This window comes from Sapajus apella, unplaced genomic scaffold, assembly GCF_009761245.1.
Source record: "Sapajus apella isolate SASKATOON/1434 unplaced genomic scaffold, GSC_monkey_1.0 scaffold2, whole genome shotgun sequence".
NCBI lineage: Eukaryota > Metazoa > Chordata > Mammalia > Primates > Cebidae > Sapajus > Sapajus apella.
In genome coordinates, this window is record NW_022436942.1 from 40076308 (window position 1) to 40100696 (window position 24389).

The 24389-nt window shown below is 33.8% G+C and overlaps 1 protein-coding gene across 1 annotated transcript in view; it reads left to right on the forward strand.

Annotated features, from left to right (window-relative positions):
* ACSS3 (acyl-CoA synthetase short chain family member 3) overlaps nucleotides 1-24389 on the forward strand; it is a 161131-nt gene that overhangs the window by 39991 nt on the left and 96751 nt on the right. Inside the window, exons 3-5 of the mRNA XM_032296849.1 lie at nucleotides 9782-9970; nucleotides 13504-13638; nucleotides 17195-17335. Coding sequence (XP_032152740.1) covers nucleotides 9782-9970; nucleotides 13504-13638; nucleotides 17195-17335 — 465 coding nt within the window. The remainder of the gene's footprint in view (nucleotides 1-9781; nucleotides 9971-13503; nucleotides 13639-17194; nucleotides 17336-24389) is intronic.

Genomic DNA, 24389 nt, shown 5'->3' on the forward strand with positions numbered 1-24389 from the left:
GTTTTGATCATGAAGTCCTTGCCTACGCCTATGTCCTGAATGGTTTTGCCTGGAATACAACTAACAGGGAACGTAAAGGACCTCTTCAAGGAGAACTACAAACCACTGCTCAACGAAATAAGAGAAGACACAAACAGATGGAGAAATATTCCATGTTCATGGTTAGGAAGAATCAATGAAAATGTCCATACTGCCCAAAGTAATTTACAGATTCAACGCAATTCCCATCAAACTACCAATGACCTTCTTCACAGAACTGGAAAAAACCACCTTAAACTTCATATGGAACTAAAAGAGAGCCCACATAGCCAAGTAAATTCTAAGCAAAAAGAACACAGCAGGAGGCATCACACTACCGGACTTCAAACTATACTACAGGGCTACAGTAATCAAAACAGCATGGTACTGGTACCAAAACAGAGATATAGACCAATGGAATAGAACAGAGGCCTTGGAGGCAACACAACATATCTACAACCATCCGATCTTTGACAAACCTGAAAAAAACAAGCAATGGGGAAATGATTCCCTGTTTAATAAATGGTGTTGGAAAAACTGGCTAGCCATGTGCAGAAAGCAGAAACTGGACCCCTTCCTGATGCCTTACACTAAAATTAACTCCAGATGGATTAAAGACTTAAACATAAGACCTAACACCATAAAAACCCTAGAAGAAAATCTAGGAATTTTTTTTCTTTTTAAATGTATATGGCTCCTTTGGTTGAGTGACGTAGATATTTTTAAAACAGACCCAGCTATTGCAATGGTCTCATGTCCTTGTACCATTCCTGGGATATTTAGCAAGTTCTCTATGAGACCTTCACATATATTGATTGGCTTTCAGTATATATTGATCAATGAAACTGTAAAGGTTAGCTGGAACATTGCCCAGTGCTGGGAATTGTGGTTGGTTTACCAGAGTGGTTTTCATGTTTTATGTACTGCCTGTAGAAGTGCTGGGGGTGTTTGTTTAATTAGAACTTTGATTAAATCATCACTGCAGAATTGATCTAAACAGTGCAATAGGATTCCTGTTGACATCTTTTGCATCTTTTATATTTTTCTTTAAGAGAAAAAAGCCTCTAAGAAACCAAATTGGCATTTCTTTTTCGTCAGATAGTGAGGCATATAAATGCTTTGTAAAGACAAAACATTTTTACACACTTTTGGTATTGACTTAAATTATTTTTATTTTAATGTATTATTAAGCCTAGGACTTAATATCCTCTTTTTACAACTTAGTACATAAAGCCAAATCTGAGTTGTAGACAGTATAAGTAAGAACAAACCCACAAAGCCAATCAAGCACAACATGACAATATTAATTTAATATTGTGACTGATATTGTTTTGCTGGAGCTGAATGACTGATTGCAAAACGTGTTTGATGCTGTGACCCTGGGGCTTTGAGTTTGGTGACATGTTCTCAGTGGTACCTCAATTCTCTTGTCACATATTAGTGATTGAACTTTCATAGAGCCTTCAATTTCTATTATACAATGTACCATAAACTTATCTGACCTTTACTTATTATGCATGAGATTACAAAAGTAAACACAAACACAGAGAAATTGCATGAGTGCTCAGATAATCCAGAGTATACTATATTACATTATTTAATTAATTTATTTAGAGATAGAGTGTCACTCTGTTGCCTAGGCTGGAATGCAGTGTCATGATCTTGGCTTACTGCAACCTCTGCCTCCTGGGTTCAAGCAATTCTCCAGCCTCAGTCTCCCAAGTAGGTGGAACTACAGGCACACACCACCATGCCCAACTAATTTTTGTATTTTTAGTAGAGATGGGGTTTTACCATGTTGGCCAGGATGGCCTTGATATCTTGACCTTGTGATCCTCTCGCCTTGGCCTCCCAAAGTGCTGGGATTACAGTCGTGAGTCACTGCACCTGGCCTATTATTTTTTAATTATATCAAAGTAAAAACACAAAGTTAAAAGATTCTCACAGAGAACTCATTGACCCTGAGACTATCTCCACAGACTCTACTTGGAGAAACACCACAATAAACAACTTATTAGATCAAGAGAAAAGGAATCTGGCCTTCATTAACAGTGCAAATTAATGTTCTTCAAAAAATATTCTTCATTAGCCATTTAATGCATTGTATAGTCATAGTTTTAAAGTAATAACTTTGTTTCACATTTTTCATATTGTATAAACAAATATGTAGGGCAGTTATACTATCATATTATGTTCACTGAAGGAATATAGTCTTATCTAGATGACTTACATATATTTGTGTTGAATTGAATACTCTTTATTAATAGAGTATAGTAGATTCTAAACCTTTTCAAGCACAAATTTGGAAAACTCTGTACATTAGTGGCAAAATTATGGCATATTTTTCCAAATGCTTATATAAAGGTATGTGAATGCATAATTGTGAAAAATTTCTTCTCTAATAGTTGAATTTTCTTCTTCATTTTAGTCCAGGTGGATTATATATTTTTAAATATAATAAAATTTGCTTCAGCACTTGGAATATTTTCTTTGCAAATACCCTAGAAAATGTATGGAAAGCAATCAACTTTGAATTGTGCTGTTTAAAAAAAAAATCATTTGAAAACTCTTTAATAGGGATTTGTACTCTATTTCTCTATATATCTACGAATGGTACTTTTCTGAGTGGTGTTTGGGTTCCAGTCTGGCCACCCAACTGCTTAACATATAATATAGCTGAAATACAATGCATTAGCAGTGAAAAAAAATAAAATCAATATTCTTGCAGTACTCATAACTAAAGGAGGGAAATAAATGAATATGAATTAAAAATTATTGGAAATGTTAGTGTTAGAGAAAAGCAGATTCAATTAAATATCTCCTGAGGTGGGATCAACTGATTGCTGGGGTGAGTGGTGGAGGGAAAGGGGCAGTTATGGATATAATTTCCAAAGGATGAAAGGAACACTTCGCAGATTTTGCAAGTTGGAAACAGATACATAAGAGGATCCTAAAGTTTTGCTTTTTTTGGTAGATAGAAGGTGAAGAAAGGATAGAGAATATATGTAAATTAGGGCTTATAACTTTTAAAGTGTCTATTTTAAATTTCTCGTATTCTTATATTGTACAATACAACTACATTTCTTAGATAATATGCGTTTTTAGACACATTACCTATTTAAATACCACAGGTTTTTTTTTTTTTCAACTTTTATTTTCTATTCAGGGGGTAGATGTGCAGGTTTATTACATGGATAAATTGTGTGTAGTTGAGATTTGTTGTACAGATGATCCCACTATTCCAGTAGTGAGCATAGTACCTGATAGGTTTTCAACCCCCATCCCCCTCCCACCGTCCTCTCTCTAGTAGTCCCAGTGTCCAGTGTCTATCTTTCTCATCTCTATTTCCACATGCACACAATGTTTAACTCCCACTTATAAGTGAGAACATGCCATATTTGGTTTTCTGCCTCCATGTTAATTTGCTTTGGTTGGCCTTCAGCTGCATCTGTCTTTCTGAAAAGGACTTGGTTCTGTTCTTTTTTTTATGGCTGCATAGTATTCTGGGGTGTATATATACCACATTTTCTTTATCTAGCCTGTCATTGGTGGGTATCTACGTTGACTCCATATTTGTGTTATTGTGAATAGTGCTGCAATGATGGAACATATGAGTCCACATATATTTTTGGTAGAATGATTTATTTTCAACCAAATATTTATTTTCCTTTGAGTATATACCCAGTAATAGTATTGCTGGGTCAAATGGCAGTTCTGTTTTTAAGTTGTTTGAGAAATCTCCAAAGCGCTTTCCACAGTGGCTGAACTAATTTACATTTGCACCAGCTGTGTGTGTGTTCCCTTTTCTCCACAGCTCTACCAGCATCTGCTGCTTTTTGATTTTTTACTGCTAGCCACTCTGACTGGTGTGAGATGGTATCTCACTGTGATTTCAATTTGTATCTCTTTAAAGGTTAGTCATGTTGAGCATTTTTTTGTATATTTTTTGGCCTCATGAAATACCGTAGTTTTAAATGGTTTTAAGGGTGCTTAGTCACTAGCTAAGGCTCCTTTTTGTGTTCATCTTTCTGTTATTTGGGTTGACTTTTTTAGTTTAGCCACATAACTCGTCTCTTACCAGTATTCTTACTTCTCCTCCGCTTTGTCATTCCATTTCACTTCTGCGGCAAAACTCCAGACCTGGATCAATCCAATTTCTTACTAGCTTCATTCCTGTATCCAATATGTTGAATCCTGTTAAAGAAAAATCACATAACTTCAAATATGGATTCACTATAAATTTATGGTCTCCAGTGTCCACTGGGACTTCAATGCTGCATTTTTTTTTTTCTTTAGCATTTCTCTAACAAGTTTTTCTTTTACCTTTCAAAGGCTAGTTTAAACTTTTGGCCTTCCCACCTCTGTCCCTCAAGCTTAACAGGGTACATTGATTCAACCCCAGGAATGATAATGAAAATTTTTTGTCACCAGAACTACAGACTTGCCTGAATCCATACCCATTGTTTTCTCTTTCCCTCCTTTTAAATAAAAGCTAATCTTTTTTTTTTTGGGTACCCTGGAGACATTTTATCAATCCTTTTTAAGGCTCTTGTTCTGTTACCGTATCTAATGGCCATGTCACTGCTGGCTCTTTATCTTAAACATATTCGTAAATGTTTCCACTACTAGCTGGTTTCTTACCTATTTTCCTTCACTGATTAACTTTGGGAAAAAGCCATTTTAACTTCCTTATCACATGCTAAACCAAAACCCTCTAAAATATGTCTCATTTAGCTAAGGTAATTAATACTTCTTATTAATTCCAATAGATGTTCAATATTTTACTTCCTCTCTTTATCATATCTAACATTTTTGTCCATTCTCTGACAGTCTTCACTTACTTCTGTATACCATTCTGCCCTCATTTTCCTTTCATTCCTGTGTCCATTTTGTCTAATTTTCCTTCTTAAATACTTCTTATTTTGCCTGTTTCTTCACTTATAAGGCAACCTACTTATTCTAGGTTGCCTTCTCTTTTCAGTTTACACATTCTTCCTGGGTGATTACATCTGCACTAATGGCTTTTTTTTTTTTTTTTTTTTTTTTTTTGCCGCATATGTGATGGTTACTCCCAGTGCAACACTGGCTATTCTCAGTTCTGTATCATCAGCCCACACCTTTCTCCTGATGTCGATATCATGTGCAGGGTTGCTGAGTAGATATCTATACATGGTTGTTCCACTATCATCTCAAATTTAAACATGTCCAATAAGAATGGCATCACTTTCCAGTCATTTGCTAAAACCTACTGTTAGCTCATTCTTAATGTTTCTCAAATACATTTATTTATTTTTATCCCTATTAGGTAATAATTGAGTTTATGCAATAATCATTACATTTTAAGAATTTGGAAACTACTTTTAAAGAGGATGAACATTTTTCAATTATTACACATTGCTCTTAGGTTAAACTTAATGGGTAAAACAAGGCTCTCCATCATATCTGATATTGTTTCTTCATACCTTTCCAGTTCATCTCACAACCCTCTTCATCCCGAATGTTTGCTCTCTCTAAACTAAACTGCCTTTACTTTTTCAGCCAAATGGCACATGCCATGATGAGTAGAGATTTTGGCAGAAATTTTCCAGTGCGTAAAAGCAGGAGGAAGTTACAATTACCCAATTATTAATGTCTAGAGTGGAGAGATGTTAAAATGGTAAAAAGTGGAGGCAATCCTTAATTATTCTTTGTCTTTTTGTTGAATGCACCCTACTCCTGTTGTGTGTTAATGACAGGCATCAATTACGTATTCCATTCTTTTAGACCTTGGACTTCTCTTTGACGTAGAATTATCTTCTCTGTCCACAATGGCCTGTTACATAAAAACATTGTTTTAAAATTAAAAAGATATTTTCTATAAGATGTGATAAATTCTGATGATTTTCTTGTAAATTTTAACATATTAAAGAAATGGAAGACAATATTCCCTATCAAGACTGTGAGCACATATACATAGAGAAATATAGGCGTTAACTAATTTTCTATGAAATTGTACTCTGAAAATCACAGTAGCCTTGAAAGCAAAAAGATTATTGAAATATTGGTTATTTTGAGCTTGAACTAAAGGGATTAAATAATTTTCTATTTCACTTTGCTTGTGAATACATAGTCTGAAAATAACCGAATATTGATTGAAACCCACATGTGAAGAAACTTGTAATGAGAAAAATGATTATTCTGAGTAATGGTATTTACTCCTTCATTTGGAGAAAATTATTTGAGAAGAAATGTGCTAGTAAATATTTTCTGAACCACTGTCAGATAACGATTTTGAATGTAAGATAGCATTTTGTGATATTTTTTGAAAAATTTAATAGAATTCCATTCTTAAATATAAATATTCCTCTGTGTTTTAGATAGATAATTTTACTTGTGAATGTACATGTGATGTTTTTATCTTTGGAAGAAAGATTTTTCTTTTCTAAATAACATCTCTAACTTTCCTGCTTTCAAGAGACATGTCTCAAATTAAATTGATTTAGCTTAGCATTATCTTAAATGAAAATTATTTCAATGCTGTATCTAATTAACTGTAACTGTCTAAAAATATTACATTCCTAGAAGCTTCTTATATGAAAATCTTTATATTCCTAAAAATTCTCTTTCAAAAGGGATAGTTTTACTACCAGATCTTAAGCAGTTTTAGAATAATTGATTATTTTCACAAATATTTACCTGGATGTATAGTTAATGCATGACCAAAAGAGTAAGTTATTCATTAGAGTTAAAATTTTAATCTTTTCAATGGCTGTCTGTATGTATACAAGTAAAACAGACTAAATATGTATGCGTGTGTACATGAACACATGATTAATATAGTACATTTACAAGTAAGGTACAGGTATTTTATATAACTCTTTCTATGAAAATTCTGCATATTCTCAAGAACGATTATTTATAATTTTAGCAATCTGTTTCCTCAGATATTATGGTTGGTTTTTAAATTAGTTCTATTTTTTGTTACTGTTTAGACAAGGGTTTGCTGTGTAACATTGCTGCATTTTGAAAATATGCCTTCCCTTGTCTTCTTTTTCATAGAGTTTTCTTTGATGTGGTTTTGAAGTTGCCGGTGATCACTGTATTTTTGCTACAATTTGGATGCTAGGAGTATCTTTTTTCATACAAGCATAATTTTCCTTAGGTGAGCACACTTGCTGTTTTTGAAGCAAGTGCTAATTTGTCCTGTAGACCATGGCTTTTGGCCAATTTTGACCAATCTTTATTTTTGAGCTGTGAACATTTGGTCATAAAATTATACTAACCCAAGGACTGGTTTTGAAAGATTTTCTACAATGAATACATAAAACTTTTATTAATTTAGTTTTTATTATTCATATAAATGTTTTCATTTTATAACTCTGAAATTTAAAGCTTTTACTTCTATCTGATGCATTATGTATTGTTATATATAAACCAAATATGTATTCATCATTTTACAATATATAAATTTCTGTTGTTGCATTTTCTTATTTTACCATAATTATTCCTTTGTCTTTTTTTTTTTTTTTTTTTTTCAGACTCCAAATTTCTTTGGTTTAAGGACCTACCATTTCTTTTTCATTTTTGTATCTGCAGGCTTGACTTCAGTCTAGGACATACAGCAGATACTACATAAGTTGAACCAATGACAGGATATTTATGTATGACTTTAAATTACTGCTAAAATGATTCAGATAATTTCTAGTGGGAAGAGTCACATATTGTTATATCTAAATAAACATATTCATTTAGTTTGCTCTAGGCTTCCTTCACAACTCAGTTATTCACACACTGGCAGTGTAGTATCTTCCTGCTAGCTGGCTCTGTTCCCTTGGGATCCATATTGCCCTTGGTGTCAGACTGAAAATCAATTATAGTGGTCTATGCTTGTATAAAGCCATTAAATTATTAACAAAAAACAATTTTAAGAAGGTGCAAAAATGAATGTGAATTGGGTGAACGGCACATGGTTAACTTAAGCTGAAAAATTATTGATTGTAAACAACCGATGTTAAAATATTTTCCCTTTTGCTAATAATAGAAATTGTAACTATACTCAGACATTTATGGTAGGATAAGAATATGTCATTGGATAAAAATAATATGTTTTTTCTTTGATAATTTTCCACCTGAAGTTGATAAGAACAAGGTGAACCCTAAAGTAACATATCAAATGCCTTATTTATTGAAGTTTCAGTAGCACTTCGAGTGGATTCAGAATTCTTTAAACTTGTTCAGAAAGTAGGAGATACTAAAATGAAAGGAACCACAAATAGCTGTGTGGCCTAATTTCTTCTCCCAAGCCGCCTCTGTTCATTGTGTTCGATGGTCACATTCAAAGGCAAGCTATGGCCCTTCCAATTTCCCACCATGCCCGTACAGGCCCTTCAGCCCCCTGATCTGATTGACAACTGTCTTCTTACTTGTTTCTTCTCCAGGCCCCTGGTCTCCTTGCTGTTCCTTGATTACATCACATATGATCTCCTTTACCTCTTACACGTTTATACTGCACTGTTGTTCTCTCTGCCTAAAATAGTACATTCGTATACACATTTTTTTCAATCTCCTACTTGTCTTACTAAACTGTGGCTTTCTTAGTTGCCTCTCAGTGAGGTTCCATTGAGAATTACATCCACCCCTTCCCCTGCACTCCAAATCCTCTTTACTCTGCTCTACCTCCTTCCCCCATATGACTGAAGATATTTTTACTATAATACATAATTTTATTATTTATTATGTTTATTGTTTATTGTAAGTATTTCCCCTGCTAAAGTGTATGTAGCTGGAAGCTAGAGATTATCTTGTCTCATTTACTGATCTGATGTATCTGAAAACAGTGCCTGACATATAATAGATACTTAATTTTTTTTTAAGTGAAAGAATGTTGAACTACTTATTCATTAAGGTCTGGGCATACTTCCCACAGCCCATTATAATTGCCCCTGGGAGGGAGTCTTGCAATAAATTACATCATGTGTGGGCTTATGATCTGTTTTGTTTTTATTGCTAGAAAGTACAAAAACATGTTACATGAGACATTTGTATGTTGAGGTCTCAGAAACACAAAACAGAACTGTGTATGTTTTATTCAAATACAGAGGGAAATCACTTTGTATAAGTAATTAGTGTAAAAAAACTATAAAAAATAATTGGCTTGAGGCAGTAGAAAACAAAGAATATGAGGTCAGATGACCTGTGATCATGTCCTGTTACAGCATTTGCTAGTTCTGTGACCTTGTTTAGCTATCTATTAACTCTGAGCCTTAGTTACCTTTTCTTTAAAATGTGAATATAGTAGAATTTGTCTTATTTGCCCTTATTAGTGTTTAATGATAGGTTTTCTTTATTAATATATAATTTTTTCCTTTAACAGTCACCCAACATCTATCTAAATTGTAATTATTTTGTTTTCTGTTCACCTGACAGATTCATCTTTTGCAATATATATAGGCTCTACAGGGGCAAGTTTGTGTCTGTCTTTTCTCAGTATTGTGCTCCCAACTCTTGCATACCATGTCTGGCATATAATAGTTGCTCGGTAAAAATGTTGTGACATGACGGGTTAAGCAATCTTAAGTCATCGAGTTTGCATGAAATAATAGTAGGTTGGTTTATAATCAATAATTATAACTGTCTGTTTTACTAGCATCATCATCATGTACATGTTACTCAGGCTTTAATCTACTACCAGGAGGGTGATCCTCATCTAGTATTACTGCCTTAAGTTAGAAGTTTAGTGAAATAATACAAAAAACACTTCACTGATCTAATGGTTTTGATATAGGTCTCCAAGCTGGCTGGTGTCTTTGTCAAGCATGGCATCAAGAAAGGTGACACTGTGGTTATCTACATGCCCATGATCCCACAGGCGATATATACCATGCTGGCATGTGCAAGGATAGGTGCCATCCACAGTCTCATATTTGGGGGATTTGCTTCTAAAGAACTAAGTAGTCGCATTGATCATGTAAAGGTAAGTGCTTTATTTTGGGAAATCAAGCTGTAGCTACCTATAACCTAGTCATATTTATCTGTGAATAAATCATCTGAGAATGATCTATAATAGTTAGATCCTCCCTTCAAATGGGATGGTTGATAGATACTTTTTCTAGAAATCATTACATTAAATATCAAAAAGACACCGATATGCATATGTTTGTTGCAGCTTAATTTACAATTTAAAAGATACGGAATCAACCTAAGTGACCATCAGCTGAAGAACGGATAAAGAAAATATGACATATATATATCATGAGTCTGTTTGAAATATCATTGAGGTATTTAAAACAGCACAGCGTCTGACATATAGTACTCATTTAAAAATTTTTAACTATTAGTAACCTATAAATTTAGTGCAGGAGTTAGAAAAATTTTAACTGTAAATTGACCAGACGTTAAATATTTAGGCAGTATGAATGACGTGATCTCTATTGCACCTACTCAGCTTTGCTGTTACATATAGCACAGAAGCAGCCTGAGGCAACACATACACAATAGGTGTATATTTTTCAATAATACTTCGCAGAAACAGGCTGTCTGCTGGGTTTGGCTCACAACCATAGTTTGCAGACCCCTGATTTAGAGGAAGGAGCATTTTCTTTCAGTCAGGGCAAACAAAGAAGGCTTCCTAAAGGAGGTGAGATTTGAGTTAGATCTTGGCTAAGATTCAGCTAATGTAAGAGAATAACATAGCAGGACCCAAAAAGGCAGAAAAAGATTCTGACTCAAGCAATAGAGACAGGAGATGGTAAAATTCATTTGGAAGGACAGTAATGTAGACTAACGTGACTAAAAGCTGAGAGGCGAGCTTGCAAAGGCAGATTTTATCTGAACTGGATTCTGTTAACCAGTAAAGGTTTTTTGAACAGGTGAGTGTCATGTTTTAAGCAATGTTAAGAGGAGATATGTATTGCAGTATATGAGTAGTAGTGAAGCTGGAATCTGAAATAAAAACCATTGATAGGTGTTTTGGGCAATATGAAGGGGAAAAAGGACTCTGGGAGGAAGGTTCTTATCGGAGTAAGAGATGGTTAACCTTTAGAGTTTTACAAGCTCAAGATGAGACATTCTTAATGGGAAGAGAGCTAATGTATACTGAATGCCCCCTGAATACTAGGTATAGAGTTGAGGCTTTGCATATCTCAGTTTATCTTATAATAGGCTAGTTATTAAAATAAGAAAGCTGATTTTTGGACAAACCATCTGGGTCCTTTTTTTTTTCTTTTTTCTTTTTAAACATGTTGCATTAGTGCTTACGAAGAAAATCTAGGGAAAAAATATCAGTCACTGACCTGCAAATAAAACTTTTTAAATTGTGATAAGTTACAGGGGAATTACAATACATAAAATAAATAAGGATTTACAAAACTTTTGGTATACCACTTAAGGAATTTTCATTGAAAACGTGCGTGCACACACACACATACACACCCCTAAGACTCTTTTGTTAAGGAGTTTATGCAATAAATGCTTTTATGGACAAGGCAATTGGGCAGGTCATGTGTAAAGAGAGAAGATAGAGATAGAGATATATATCTGAGGTAGTGGGATACAAATAGTGTGTAGTTGAATTAGGAATGATTTTGATGTCATGATCTTCAAATAAATAGGCTAAAGAAAAAGGTTTAACGGAAGATGATGGAAAGGTTGTATTCTAACAAGTCAGTCTAGACTCAATAAAATCTCCAACAAGACTCTTAATAGAAATGTGAAAGGAATTATTTTTTCAGAGGAAGAGTCTAATTTTGACTTTATTAAATTCTAGCTTTGATATATTCTATATATGCTCCTAATTTGATACGTAGCTTGCTTTTATTTATTCAGAATTCTAATTTTAGGGAATGCTATCTAGAGCTATTTTTTGTGAGTATTACAGATATTAAAATGTGAATTACATTCAGATGTCTGACCTTTAAAAATATAATAAAAGGAAACATACTTTTTGCTTTTTTCTCCCCTTTTTGTTTTAAGGCAGCTTGATACGGTTTAAAGAGGTTCTGCACCAAACAGAACTGGCCTTCTTTCTGCCTCCACCACTTGTAACCTGGGGCAAGCTATGTAATTGCACTGAGCCTCAGTTTCATGAATATTAAATTATATTCAAAAAGCTGACAGTACTACGTATGCATATATTTAGCACCGTATAAACCTTTCCTAGATGAAATGTATTATAACTAGAAATCAGAATTCAGGAATACATGCAATACCTTGGGTCGATTATCTGCCTTCTGAATAATTTATTATCTGTCTCTTTTGCTTTGGATTTCTTGGTGAAGAAACAATATGCTTAAAAATATGAGGACTTCTTTTTCTGCAAATTAATGAGTTCCACAAATGTTTACTGAAAGCTCATGACATGCCAAGCACTGTGCTAGGTATAAGAAACACAAAAGTAAACGGCATCCGAAGTTGGCCGTTTAGAGCTTACTGTGGAGTAAGCTCTAAGCAAACACTGACTGTAGTCAAACATTTGAGGCATGTCCAGAATATACTGAAGAAGAGGATTAACACAAGCTGTGGTTCCCTCCACAAATGCATTTTGGCTACACCTGTGTTTGTCCTCAAGAATGACTTTTCAAGTTAGCAAGTTGTCAGGTAAATAGTATAAAGCGTGTCTTTTTTTTTTTTTTTTTTGACACAGAGTCTCACACTGTGGTCTGGCGCCTGGTCTGGAGTGCCGTGGTGCCATCTTGTCTCACTGCAACCTTTGCCTCCCAGGTTCAAGCAATTCTCCTGCCTCAGCCTCCAAGTAGCTGGGATTACAGGCGCTCAGCATCATCCCCAACTAATTTTTTGTATTTTTAGTAGAGACGGGGTGTCACTATGTTGGCCAGGCTGGTCTCAAGCTCTTGATTTTGTGATCTGCCTGCCTTTTTCTCCCAAAGTGCTGGGATTATAGGCATGAGCCACCATGCCCAGCCTAAAGTGTATTTTAAGGACAGGGGCAGGTCTAGGTTTTGTGGAACTTGGAGCTTAAATCATTTGGGGACCTTTCTAAGAAAATAATATCTAATATTTGGGGAATGTGAGTATATATTAAGAATGAGAAAAAAATTAATACAAATTATTGGAGATTTGGGTCTTTTTTTGCTGCAGTCTCTTTATGCATTTAGAAGAGAAATATGTAGAAAATCTGTGAAATGCCACCACAACCTCAGCAACAGCCAGCTCTTACTGGGGCCTCTTAAGGGGCTTCAAGATTTGCATTTTACTAGTTCATGGCAAATCTACCTGGCTTAATGAATTATTTGAAAGGAACTTATACACTTCATACCTATGAGTCAGAAACATCATTGAGCATGCAATTTTGAACAGGTAAGTGAGATTTATGTGAAAGTGGTTAAGTCTATGACAATTAAAAAGGGTTTGTTGGTTTACAGACCATTCAATAGAAAATGGAATCATTCAGATGTTTCTTTAGAAATTGCCAATCTGCAGCTAAAATATTGGGATTACCTTAATTAACATTGTTAAAGCTTTCTCTCCATTATTCTTTCTTAATTGTAGCCCAAGGTGGTGGTTACAGCATCATTTGGCATTGAACCTGGAAGGAGGGTAGAGTACATACCACTTATAGAAGAAGCGCTAAGAATAGGACAACACAAACCGGACAAAATTCTCATTTATAATCGTCCAAATATGGTAATCTGAATATTGAATTTGATTCTTGCTTATGGTAATATGCTAAGGATGATTTTAGTTTTTACCATTTAAAGGAGACACTTGATTTATAAGCTATTTAGTATACTGCTCAATGTCATTGTTATTTCTAGAGAATATATAAAGAAGACTTACTGACTTCATGAAAATCTAGGTTAAAACCAAAAGACTAAAGCACAGAAACATGTGTGAGATTAATGAATTGGGTTATATGTATACTGCTATTGCTGTAAGTATTTTTATTAGCTCAGATTATAATAATTATAATGACAAGAATTGACTGCTTACTGTATGATTTTTAAGATACTCTACTAATGAATACCTTTTTTAAATTTTCTTGGTAACTCTATTAACTACATGGTAATATTATTCCTATTTTAATAAAAGAGGACTCCAATGAACATGGAGATAAAGTAACGTGCCCAGTTTGAAAGTGCCAGAGTCAAGATTTGAATGCATGCTCTATGACTGTATGCTTAATCCCTCAGCTGTCCTGACTCTTGGAGTGGTGTGATTAATTTGCATGCAAATATCTTTTTAAAATTTAGAAAAGTATTTAGGCCAGAAATAGAACTATGCTCAGTAAAACAAAACATGAATATTCTAAGTGGATAAATTATTCTGTGATCCATGAAGGAAGGGAAAACAGTATATCAATGAATACAATTTACAGTACTTTTCCTATAACTTTGACCTGATGATCACCTTACTTCTTTACCCAAGCAAATCTCTAGCTATTTATGATGAGACCAACTTGGGTTTCTAGCAGATTAATTTTTTTTTCAGAAGTGAAATTGCAAGAGTGCAAAGAATCATGTGCAATTTGTAGAACTCTTGAGACGTTTTCTTTGAAAATACTTAAATGACAAGATCTGAGACAGAGTGTTAACAATATGTCATTTTGATTACCACCTAGCAATTCCCATTGCCACATTAAATTCCTGTGTAGAGTTATAGTAGTCTGTGGTTCATGAACTATTGCACTTAGTGATTTTAATGTTCTTATGATCTTGAAGAAGAATTTTAAGTTTCTTTCAGATGACCACAAGCATTTTTTTTTAAAGCTTCTTTGCTTTAAAAAAGCTTCTTTGCTCTTTAAATCAGGAAATGCAAAATCAGCAATATAGAAGGCTTTGGGTAAGAAAAGTTTAGAGGAATGGCAGGAACACACACATAATGTATACATATGAGTATATGTGTGCTATTCACATTCATATGTAATTTTTACAGAAATATGATGTACTAAGTTCTAGGCCCAATGCTAAGTACTTCCAAATACTTTTTTAAAATTTAATTCTAACAAACCAATGAAACAGATGCTGTTACTCACTGTATTTTACAGATAAAGAAACTGAGTAATGGAGAGGTTATAGTCCAAAGTCATGGCTAATAAGTGGCAGAACCAGGATTTAAACTCCAGTTTAATGACTGTAACCAACAAGATATATGCTATGTCTTTCACTATAAACATGTTGGATATGGATATCAATGTTCCTTATTCAGATTTTTCTAATGCAAGTTAATGCAAGTCTCTTCTCTTTTTAATAGGGATAAACTGCCTGCTTCCCCCAGTAACTAGCTTGCTTTCTCTGCTTCTCTTTTTCTGCAGATCCTTTCCTCTGTTTTGATATAGGTAAGGGCTATAGAGGTCTCTTGTTCTATTAGACCTGCTGTTTAGGCAGCAATTAAGCCCAGTGAACTGGCTTTGCTTTGAATTTAGAGAGACACAAATTATGAGGCTTAGTGGTGTGTCTTACTAACCAGGATTGCATTTTTGTAAGAGGAGATAAAAACTTGGCTGCCACACCTAAGCCTCAGGCAAGCAAAGATGGAATCAAAGGATAGAACATCAATCACTCCTGGACTCTCCCAAAACTGCCTTTTAAGAATTATAACAACTAGGAGAGATATATCTATAGAAGTAAATGCATATATGTGAAAATATTTTTTTCTTTCTTCATTTGTCAGCTCTCCTTTGTCCATACCTCTGTTTCTTAGCCTGAAGAGTAACCAATTATTGAAGTCCTAATTTCATTAGAGGCCTATGCAGTTATCAACCTGTAATTATTTTTGTGATCACTCAAATTATGTTTTTATTTTGCAGTGTGATGATTTTTATAGATCTCTGTGATGTCAAAAGCCTGGTAATTTGCAAATTTTTAGTTGCTTTTATTCATTGTATAAAAAGAGATGTAAACATATGATTTGGTCATAGTCAACTATTTTATTTATTTAAATGGCAGAGCCAGTACCTATCAGAGTGAGGCTGGATAAATCAGTTTGGCCTGAAACTTCAACTTGATAAGGAGTCTTCAATTCAGCTATAAATGTGTTTCTTCTTACAGGTATCATATTCATATAGGCATCATATTTATAATAAAGTATTGGCAAATGTACCTATTTAAATATATAAACAATTTTTACCACCCTGATTAATGTGTTAATCAGCCTAGAAAATGGCAGTGGCTTGTTTTTTCTAAATTTTTCAGTCTTTGGGGTTATCTCAGGAATCACTTCCATTATATGGTTACCTACATCCCTAGATAGTAAATCTTCTTAATTTTCACCGAGTATTATATAACTTTGCTTGTGCTTGTGCTAACATGTTTGCTAATTATAAACTTCCTGATGTGTGATCTTGAGCACAGCTAACATTTAAGAAAATGACCAGACTTTTAATTGGCATTAACTCTACTTAAATAGCTATAATTCCCCATCAGAGTAACTTTTCCAAGAGCCACTTCCCTGCTTTTGACCCATCTCCCCATTCCATTGTCACTATTTTTGAAGAAGCCTATCTACTTTCTTTAAAGGTGTATCTGTTTAACTCATGACTGTATTATCACAATGTTTACAACACAGAGCTGGTTCTTGAAACAAAAAATGAAAACAAACATTTCTCCAACAATAATGAATGACCTAGAAGGAGAAAAACTTGCATCATATTTTAGATACATTACAGACTCTGACTAAATTTCAAAACTGGATTTTAGTCTTCAAAAAGCAATAGTAGAATTCTTCCCTACTCCTGAAGAATTATTACTGCTTTCTTATTTGGAAAGGTATCTGTGGTATTACTCCTAAAGGCCATTGTATGAAGATAAATTTTAATAGCTTAGTTGACACACCATTATAAAGATGACACTTCCAAAGTAAAAGAAATAGGCTATGAAAAATAAAAATTAGTTTATAAAATTATTAGTGTACATACATCTATAAAAACATGAAACCTTGTTAAGCTATGAGTGTTGATGAAAACATTATTGCATGAGACTGAATTTCTTAAGGATATCATTAGATTTAAATGAAACATGTCTTTTTGTCAGTTTAGTTGAAATGAATACCACACTTTTGGACTTTTTATAAACATTTATGTTAAATCATGAACTTGAACTTTTTAGTCATAAATCTGATGTTTAGTGCCATATAGGCCTAGATTTTCAGCCAGATGCTCAGACTTAAGTAGATTTAGCTACTTTTTATTCTCTTGATTTCATCTCCTTATTACAGTACATATTCCTATATTTTTGCTGTGCAGGAGGCGGTTCCTTTGGCTCCAGGTCGTGACCTTGATTGGGATGAAGAGATGGCGAAAGCCCAATCACATGACTGTGTTCCTGTTCTTTCAGAACACCCACTGTACGTTCTTTACACATCTGGCACAACGGGATTGCCTAAGGTACTCACTCTTTTAGGGATAACTATCTATAGCAGCAGATTTACTTGGCACCAAAAATGTTTGATCATTGACTGGAAATATTTGCAGACTGTACTTTGAAGTTTAAACTGTCACTTTCTCTGCTTTTGTTTTTTTTTTCCTGTCCTCAGTCTGGAGTGCGGTGGCATGATCTCACTTGACACAGTTACTTTATATCTTAAAGACATGTTAGGCTTAATGCTAAATATAAAAAAAATTACTATTTAACATCAAATGTTTTGCTCTCATTTCTTCTAAAATCATCTCAAATGCCAGAAATATACAATTGCTTTAGTAGATGTTTGATTGAATATCAGTTGGTAATAATGTTACGTAAAAATATATTTTAAATGAAATATTTTGATTCTTTTAAATTGAGGTATAGGTTTCATGCAGTATAGAATTGATTTTCGATATAGGGTAATTCAATTCTTTATTATAAATGTGAGTTTGAGAATTGGCCTCAGCAGTTTGAACAGAGGCAGTTTATCCAAAGTATTGAGCTATTTGATTTACAGCATGGAAGACACTCAAGGATTTTTAAACCTGTTTACCATGAAAGGTGTTTTTATAAAGCAAAGCTGAAAACATCAATATTTATAAATATGTCAAATATCAACAAATACTACTTTTGCCTTGTATCTCCAAATAACACTGTTTCTTCATAGACCCTTATAAAGGATAACAGTATCATTTTCCTTACTCATCTTTAATCCTTGGTTTAATATTCATCGAATCATAGAATTTTGGTAGGGGAAGAGATTTTCACAATCATTCTCGTCCTTAAGGTCAGTGGCTTCTGTATTACCATTAGATTTCTGTAGCATCAGTGTTCTGAAAAATTCATCTCAATCATTTTTAAACAGTGGTTCTATTAGATTAGATTAGCTTTTTGAAAGGAAATTTAAGATGTTCCATATAAACTTGGCTTGTGAAAAAGAACACTTTTGGTAGGAGAATATATTCTCTCTGAGGACACAGGTCATTTTTTAGTATATTTTGGTCTACCATTATGCTTTGTACATAGTTGGTGCTCAATAAATCTTTGTTGCATTCATGCATGGATGCATACACATGAAGATACTTGTTTCATTGTAGAATTGGAGCCTTATGATTGTTACATCTCTAGTGACTTGAAAAATGTTTCTGCATATCGAAGTCTGGAAGATTTATTTATTAAAGCATTCCAAATAATCTGCTGAACACAATTCTCAACCTCCACTTTTTCCAATTCCGTATTGTACACTAGCCACCTGGAGTTCAACTGAACATTTGCCTATAAAATAAAAGGAGACTCAGCAAAGTTATAATCTAATATAAAAGTATCAACATGAGAGAAAACTCATGACCCTGAAAACATAGTATAACTTAATTTTTAAAAATTACAGTTTCTTAAAAGCTTGAAGAAATCATAATAACATTTGTACTACCTCAAGACTTTAAGTCACTGAAATTGACTGTGACTGGGAGTAGAATCTTATGAAAGGGGCAGAAGAAAAGGTTTTGAGAAATTAAAAGCTGACTTGCCAGTGTAGTAGAAATGAAATAAAAGTAACACACAGAGGACTAGATTGAAAAATGGTTCCAAATAAGGAAGAATATATGGAAGAATATAGCTACTCCAGGTTTTTTCTGAGAGGTTCTTTACTGGATTCCTTTCAGTGCCTGAACGGAAGATCCTCTGATATGTCTATCATCCTCACTTTCCTCCTAATGTACCATCCTGAAGACAATTTATTTCAATAAATTTGAGTGTGTTTGAATTGTGTGGAGAATTTTGTACCCACATTAAATTTGGCCCAATTTAATGTACATGTACGTGCATTGAGTGCTCATTCTGTGCTGGAATAGATACAACTAAGAGTAAAGCACAGTCCTTCTAGTCTAGTAGTTATGAACACAGGTAATGCAAGACAGAATGTGATCTTTTAGTTGGGAAGATAGGTGACCACACGCAATGGAGACAAATTAGTTGTCAGGCTGTTTAATTAGTTTGGGACTTTACATAGGACAGCTCACTTCATAGGGATGAGTCAGATTTTACTCTAAGATAGGAGTCTAAGACTTTGAATCTAAGAACATATGAGGGTGCTTTTGAATATTCATTAAATAGAATCGAAGGATGTGTTAAGGCTAGTAAAACTAAAAGTTTCTAACATAACATGGTGTGTCTTTAGGACATTTCACATGAAGATGCCCAGTCAAGAGTAGGAAATGAGAGTCTGAGCTCAAGAGTTACACATATGGGGTTGAAGATAGACACATGTAGGTCATTGGGGTGCAGGACTGGTGATTACATTATGTGAGTGAGTGGGCTTTGCAAATTAACACATATAGAATGGCAAAGGAAGGTAGTTATCTCTTTAGATTCCTCTTCCCTCCAGTGTACTTTAGAATTGAAATTGCTTTAAATTTTACATTACAAACAGACTTTTATGGCACTTCTTTTAACCTATATTATACATACTGGTTTTTATTTATTTAGTTTTATAACAATGAATATTATCTGAGGTCTTAGAATATATCTGATCCTTCTTTGGATCCACTGTAGCACTAACTTTAAAATTTGAGCCAGGCAGAGCCTCAGAATATTTGTTGAACATTCTCTTTCTTCTTTAGTAAGTAAGATTCTTGGATGCCTCCTTATTTGTACAATTTTCATTTCATTTTTCGTAGATATATTCAGGATTAATATAACCTAAAATCTTAATGTTGAAATCCACAGAATATAAGTACAAGAAAAATGAACACAACATGCTTTAATGAAGCATTTAGATATAAATATCATGTCATCATATGATTCTCTGCTTCGATCCCTGATCTTCATGAAGAAAAATAATGTTGTGAGCTCATAAAACTGTTCCACGTAAAAATGCTTGTTTCTCATAGGCAAATATAAAATACACATAAGGCAATCTGTTCTTTGGTTAGAATTTGTATATATGTTTAGGGCATATTTGCATATCAACATTTGCCAACCCTGGATTTGTCAGATTGCTGTATGACAGGTTAATCTGTTAGCTGCTGGAATATTTATTCCAGCAACCACATCTGAGCTTCTTTGGATACATTTCTGTTTTGTTGTGGGTTTCTATTTTGTTTGGTGTGGGCGCCTTTATTTGAGATAGTTCAAAATACTACATGATAAAAGAATCCCTCATCTGGATGAGATGTCCTTTGAGGTATGGGAGACTTAGTGATCATAATATTTATCTGGTTCAGTTTGATATCATAAAGTTTGATATCACAAAAAAAAAAAAAAAAAGGAAAAAAGTTCAGTGTCAAAGGAGAACAGGGGGAAAGAAACCAAAAGGAAAAGACTGAAAAGAAAGCATGATAAGAAAGTGGTAGATAAGGCCGTTGTCCTGGTGTGCCCTACTTAGGTAATTTATGTAGCTTTCATTCCTGTTTAAGTGACTTAATAATATTCCCTACCCTAGAAAAAACAGAGTGCAAGTCAAATAAAACACGGTAGTGAACTTTTTTGTTTAATCTGTGGTATGCTCTTGCAGTTAAAATGCTGACCTGGTTGCACCTTTGCCCCTTATCTCAGTTGTTCAGATTGATAAAAAAAAAATTACATAGCTGCCAAAGTATCCTCCACAGACATAGTTTCAGAGTATTCTGAAAGCCTATAACAAGATATTTTATGTTTAATGAAATATCCCAAATGGAAACATTTCATGCCTTCTAAGAAGATTCCAGATTTACTAAATTCTACAAGTGTCAAGGATTTCTCCTGAATGAAGAGTATTTGTTAAAATAATTGTATCATTTACACATGTTTATACACTCAACTGTTAACGCATTTAGATAGTCAACAAATGTATTAAATGCCTATTCTACACTAGAGACTGTGCTGAAGATACAAAGGTGTCCTCACAGTGCTCAAAAGTGGTAGAGAAAGCACAGCAGTAGGTGGGGACATCAGTTCTCTGATGAGGTTTCCAGGCATTGAGGGCTGTGAAAGAGTACCAGAGAGACTTTTGACACAAACAATAGGATGGCAGGAAGTTTCCCAGAAGACATAGTACTTCTGCAATGTCTTGAAGTACTCCTGGTGGAGACAATGGAGTTCATCAGGTTCAGAAAAGGGGTGGAGGCTTATTCTAGAAAGAGGTGATACCATCTGTCAGACCACTATCAAACCAAGATTTATTGCTGATGCGTTAGATTTTTTATTTTCCCCCTTTATTTTTTCTTGTCAGGCTGAGTTGATACACACACACACAGATATATCCATACAGGTACATAAACATATACATATGTACACATACATGTATACATGCATATATTTACATGTATATGTGAATAGACATTTTACATATGTATATATTTGCCTTGTATGATCATTTATTACAAAATAAATGATAAAGGGCCTTAATGTAGGAAATAGGAAGTTTTGTCATGGACTCCAAACTTTTCTGCTCTTAGTATTTTGAGATTTGCCTGTCAGATATTTAAAGACCATTAAAAAAGATGCATTTTTACAACGAATAATCCCAAATTCTTAATCTTACTGCACACTTCAGTCTTCCCTCCTTTTCTACAATACCTATTATTGCAGTTGTATTTTTCAAGTTGTGGCAGCCAAAACTTCACACGACGTTTATACCAACATGTGTTATGTTTTACTTCAATGGCCCCATTTATGGGAATCTGTGACTTTACTTGTCTTCAGAAGTGGCTCAGTAAGCTGGCAGTAATAAAGAACTATCTGTGATAACTTTGTGGTCCCATTTCTGAGTAACTAATATTCAGCCTTTACTTTTACTTGCACTGATTGAATTTTTAAGCCCCATAAACATTATAATTGTCCCCCCTCCCGAAAGACAGCACTGTCACAGCGTTTCCATTCCTATTTCTGAGATAGGATTTGCTTTTGTGTGTTTATTCAGGGCTCAGAGTGTGAGTCCCATCTGCATATTTTTCAAGTTCTCCAGAGATCTTTAAGAATTATGACTGATCCTACCAAAAGATCAGAACAGAATATTAGCAGGTTACGGGGTTTTTCTTAGAATGTTTTAGATCATCGACTGACTTTACTTTTAAGGTAGATAGAGTATAAGTACATATAGAAGGTAACAATAGAGATTCGAAAGTCTAAAATGCATCAGGTTTGTGTTTTAGGGGTAAGCACTGGTATTTTGTAGTTTTACCCTATATTCAGTTATACTGTAAAAGTGCTGTTTTTAGTTTCCAACTAATTTTGCTTACAGTATAATGATTAATTTTTTTGAGCATAATTTTTGTGTTTTCAGAGGCTGAATGAGGTTTCTCTTTTGCCCTTTAGTCATCCTTACCTGGAAAATGTGATTATAAACAGGAAACGAAGATGCTTTATCATTTTGTTTTTGTCACAAATTAATATTTATGCTAAAAGAAATTCTTTTGAAATGTAATCTTTGTGATTTTTATACTTTCAAACCCCTTATAAAAGATGAACCTGGAGAACATGAAGCTATGCAGTTCTTTTTTCTACACCATATCAAATACTCAGAAATTTGAAACTGAATTATCCAAGCATTTGCCAAGGGAAGACCAAATTGCAGATCTAGAGTCTAGCTTAATAGATGGTAAAAAGATGCTTGAGTGAAATTTGTATACTCCTTCTTTAAAAAACAAAAGTAAGTGGATATCAAAGACTAATGAAAAACATAAATTACAGTTTTTCTCTCTCCTTCATTTTAATTGTTTTAAAGAGAATCTTTGATGGCATCTCTAATTATTTTGATATTTATGCCTTTATTGGCTGATAGGAGCACAGGGTAAAATAAAAAGCAATAATTTCTAGAGCTAAGGAAAGAATATTGTTAATGAGATATTAAATTTTAGTCGTTACAGCATTAAATGCTTTTTCATGCATGGTCTCATTTTTAAGTCTCATTTTTTTGGTCAGATGGGCTTAAGTATTCACTAATTTACAGACAAAATGACACTGGTAAATATTGTTTGAAGAAGTACTCATCTGAGAGGTAAATAGAAATTTGACAACTTATCCTTTAAATTTATCTTCCAGGTTTTACAACTGAATTACTATTCAGTTTTGTCTTTCCTCACCTTTTATTTCTTGTCATTATTTCTAGTCAATGCTTCTTACCCTCTATACCATATGATATAAACATTTACCTAGTTACAATATTTAGAGTTATTGATAAAATGGGTTCTAAATGCAGGGGCATGTAGGATGGAGAGAAAATTTTAAAACAATTTTAAGTGAAATTGTTACTGATATTAAGTATCTCCATCTGTCATAACACATAGACAGCATATTGTCTACAAAAAGCTATTTTTTCTAGTCTGTAAAATGAATAGTTTTTATGAAGTGTTTGCAAATTGATTAATATCAGATTCATCAGTCTGTTGAGCCATAGGAAAATATCTTCTCAGTAGAACAAACTAGCAAAGTGCATGGAACATAGGATAGGATACAGTGGGAAAGTAACTGTTTTGTTTACATGGGAAAGTGCATGTTTAAAGCCTACTGGCAGGGGGCTTAGGATTTCTAATGTTCCCATGGAGATCAAGAGGGCCAGCTGCATGCTAAACATGTCATACAACCTAGAAAATATCTCTTAAATACCAACAAAGCTACATCTGATATTTGCTAAGAAACCAGGTATTACTGGTGAATAAAATAATGTTCTGCAGCTTGATACATATGTTTTATTAGTGGCACCCAAGGAGAGCAGCAATTTTAGTAACCAATGAAAAGTCAATCTGTTTCATTGCCCTGATTTGCTATGTGTATTAAGGTCCAGAACTATGCCAAAAAGCATAACTAATTGCACAGTTATTGATTAGATCCATGTTTACTTTTTTATAAAAAGCAATTATCTTTTGCATAGAGCAGTTATTGTTGCACTAAAACATGCTTCAAAATACATGCGAGTGGAATATACCTTGTATCTTTTAGCAGTTGTTCACCTAATCATTTTGAGTATTCATGTGGTTAACTCTTATTGAGCCAATGATGATTAATGTTTTTAATGAAACAATAAATGAATGTAATTATTAAATTTACTATTCTTATTTA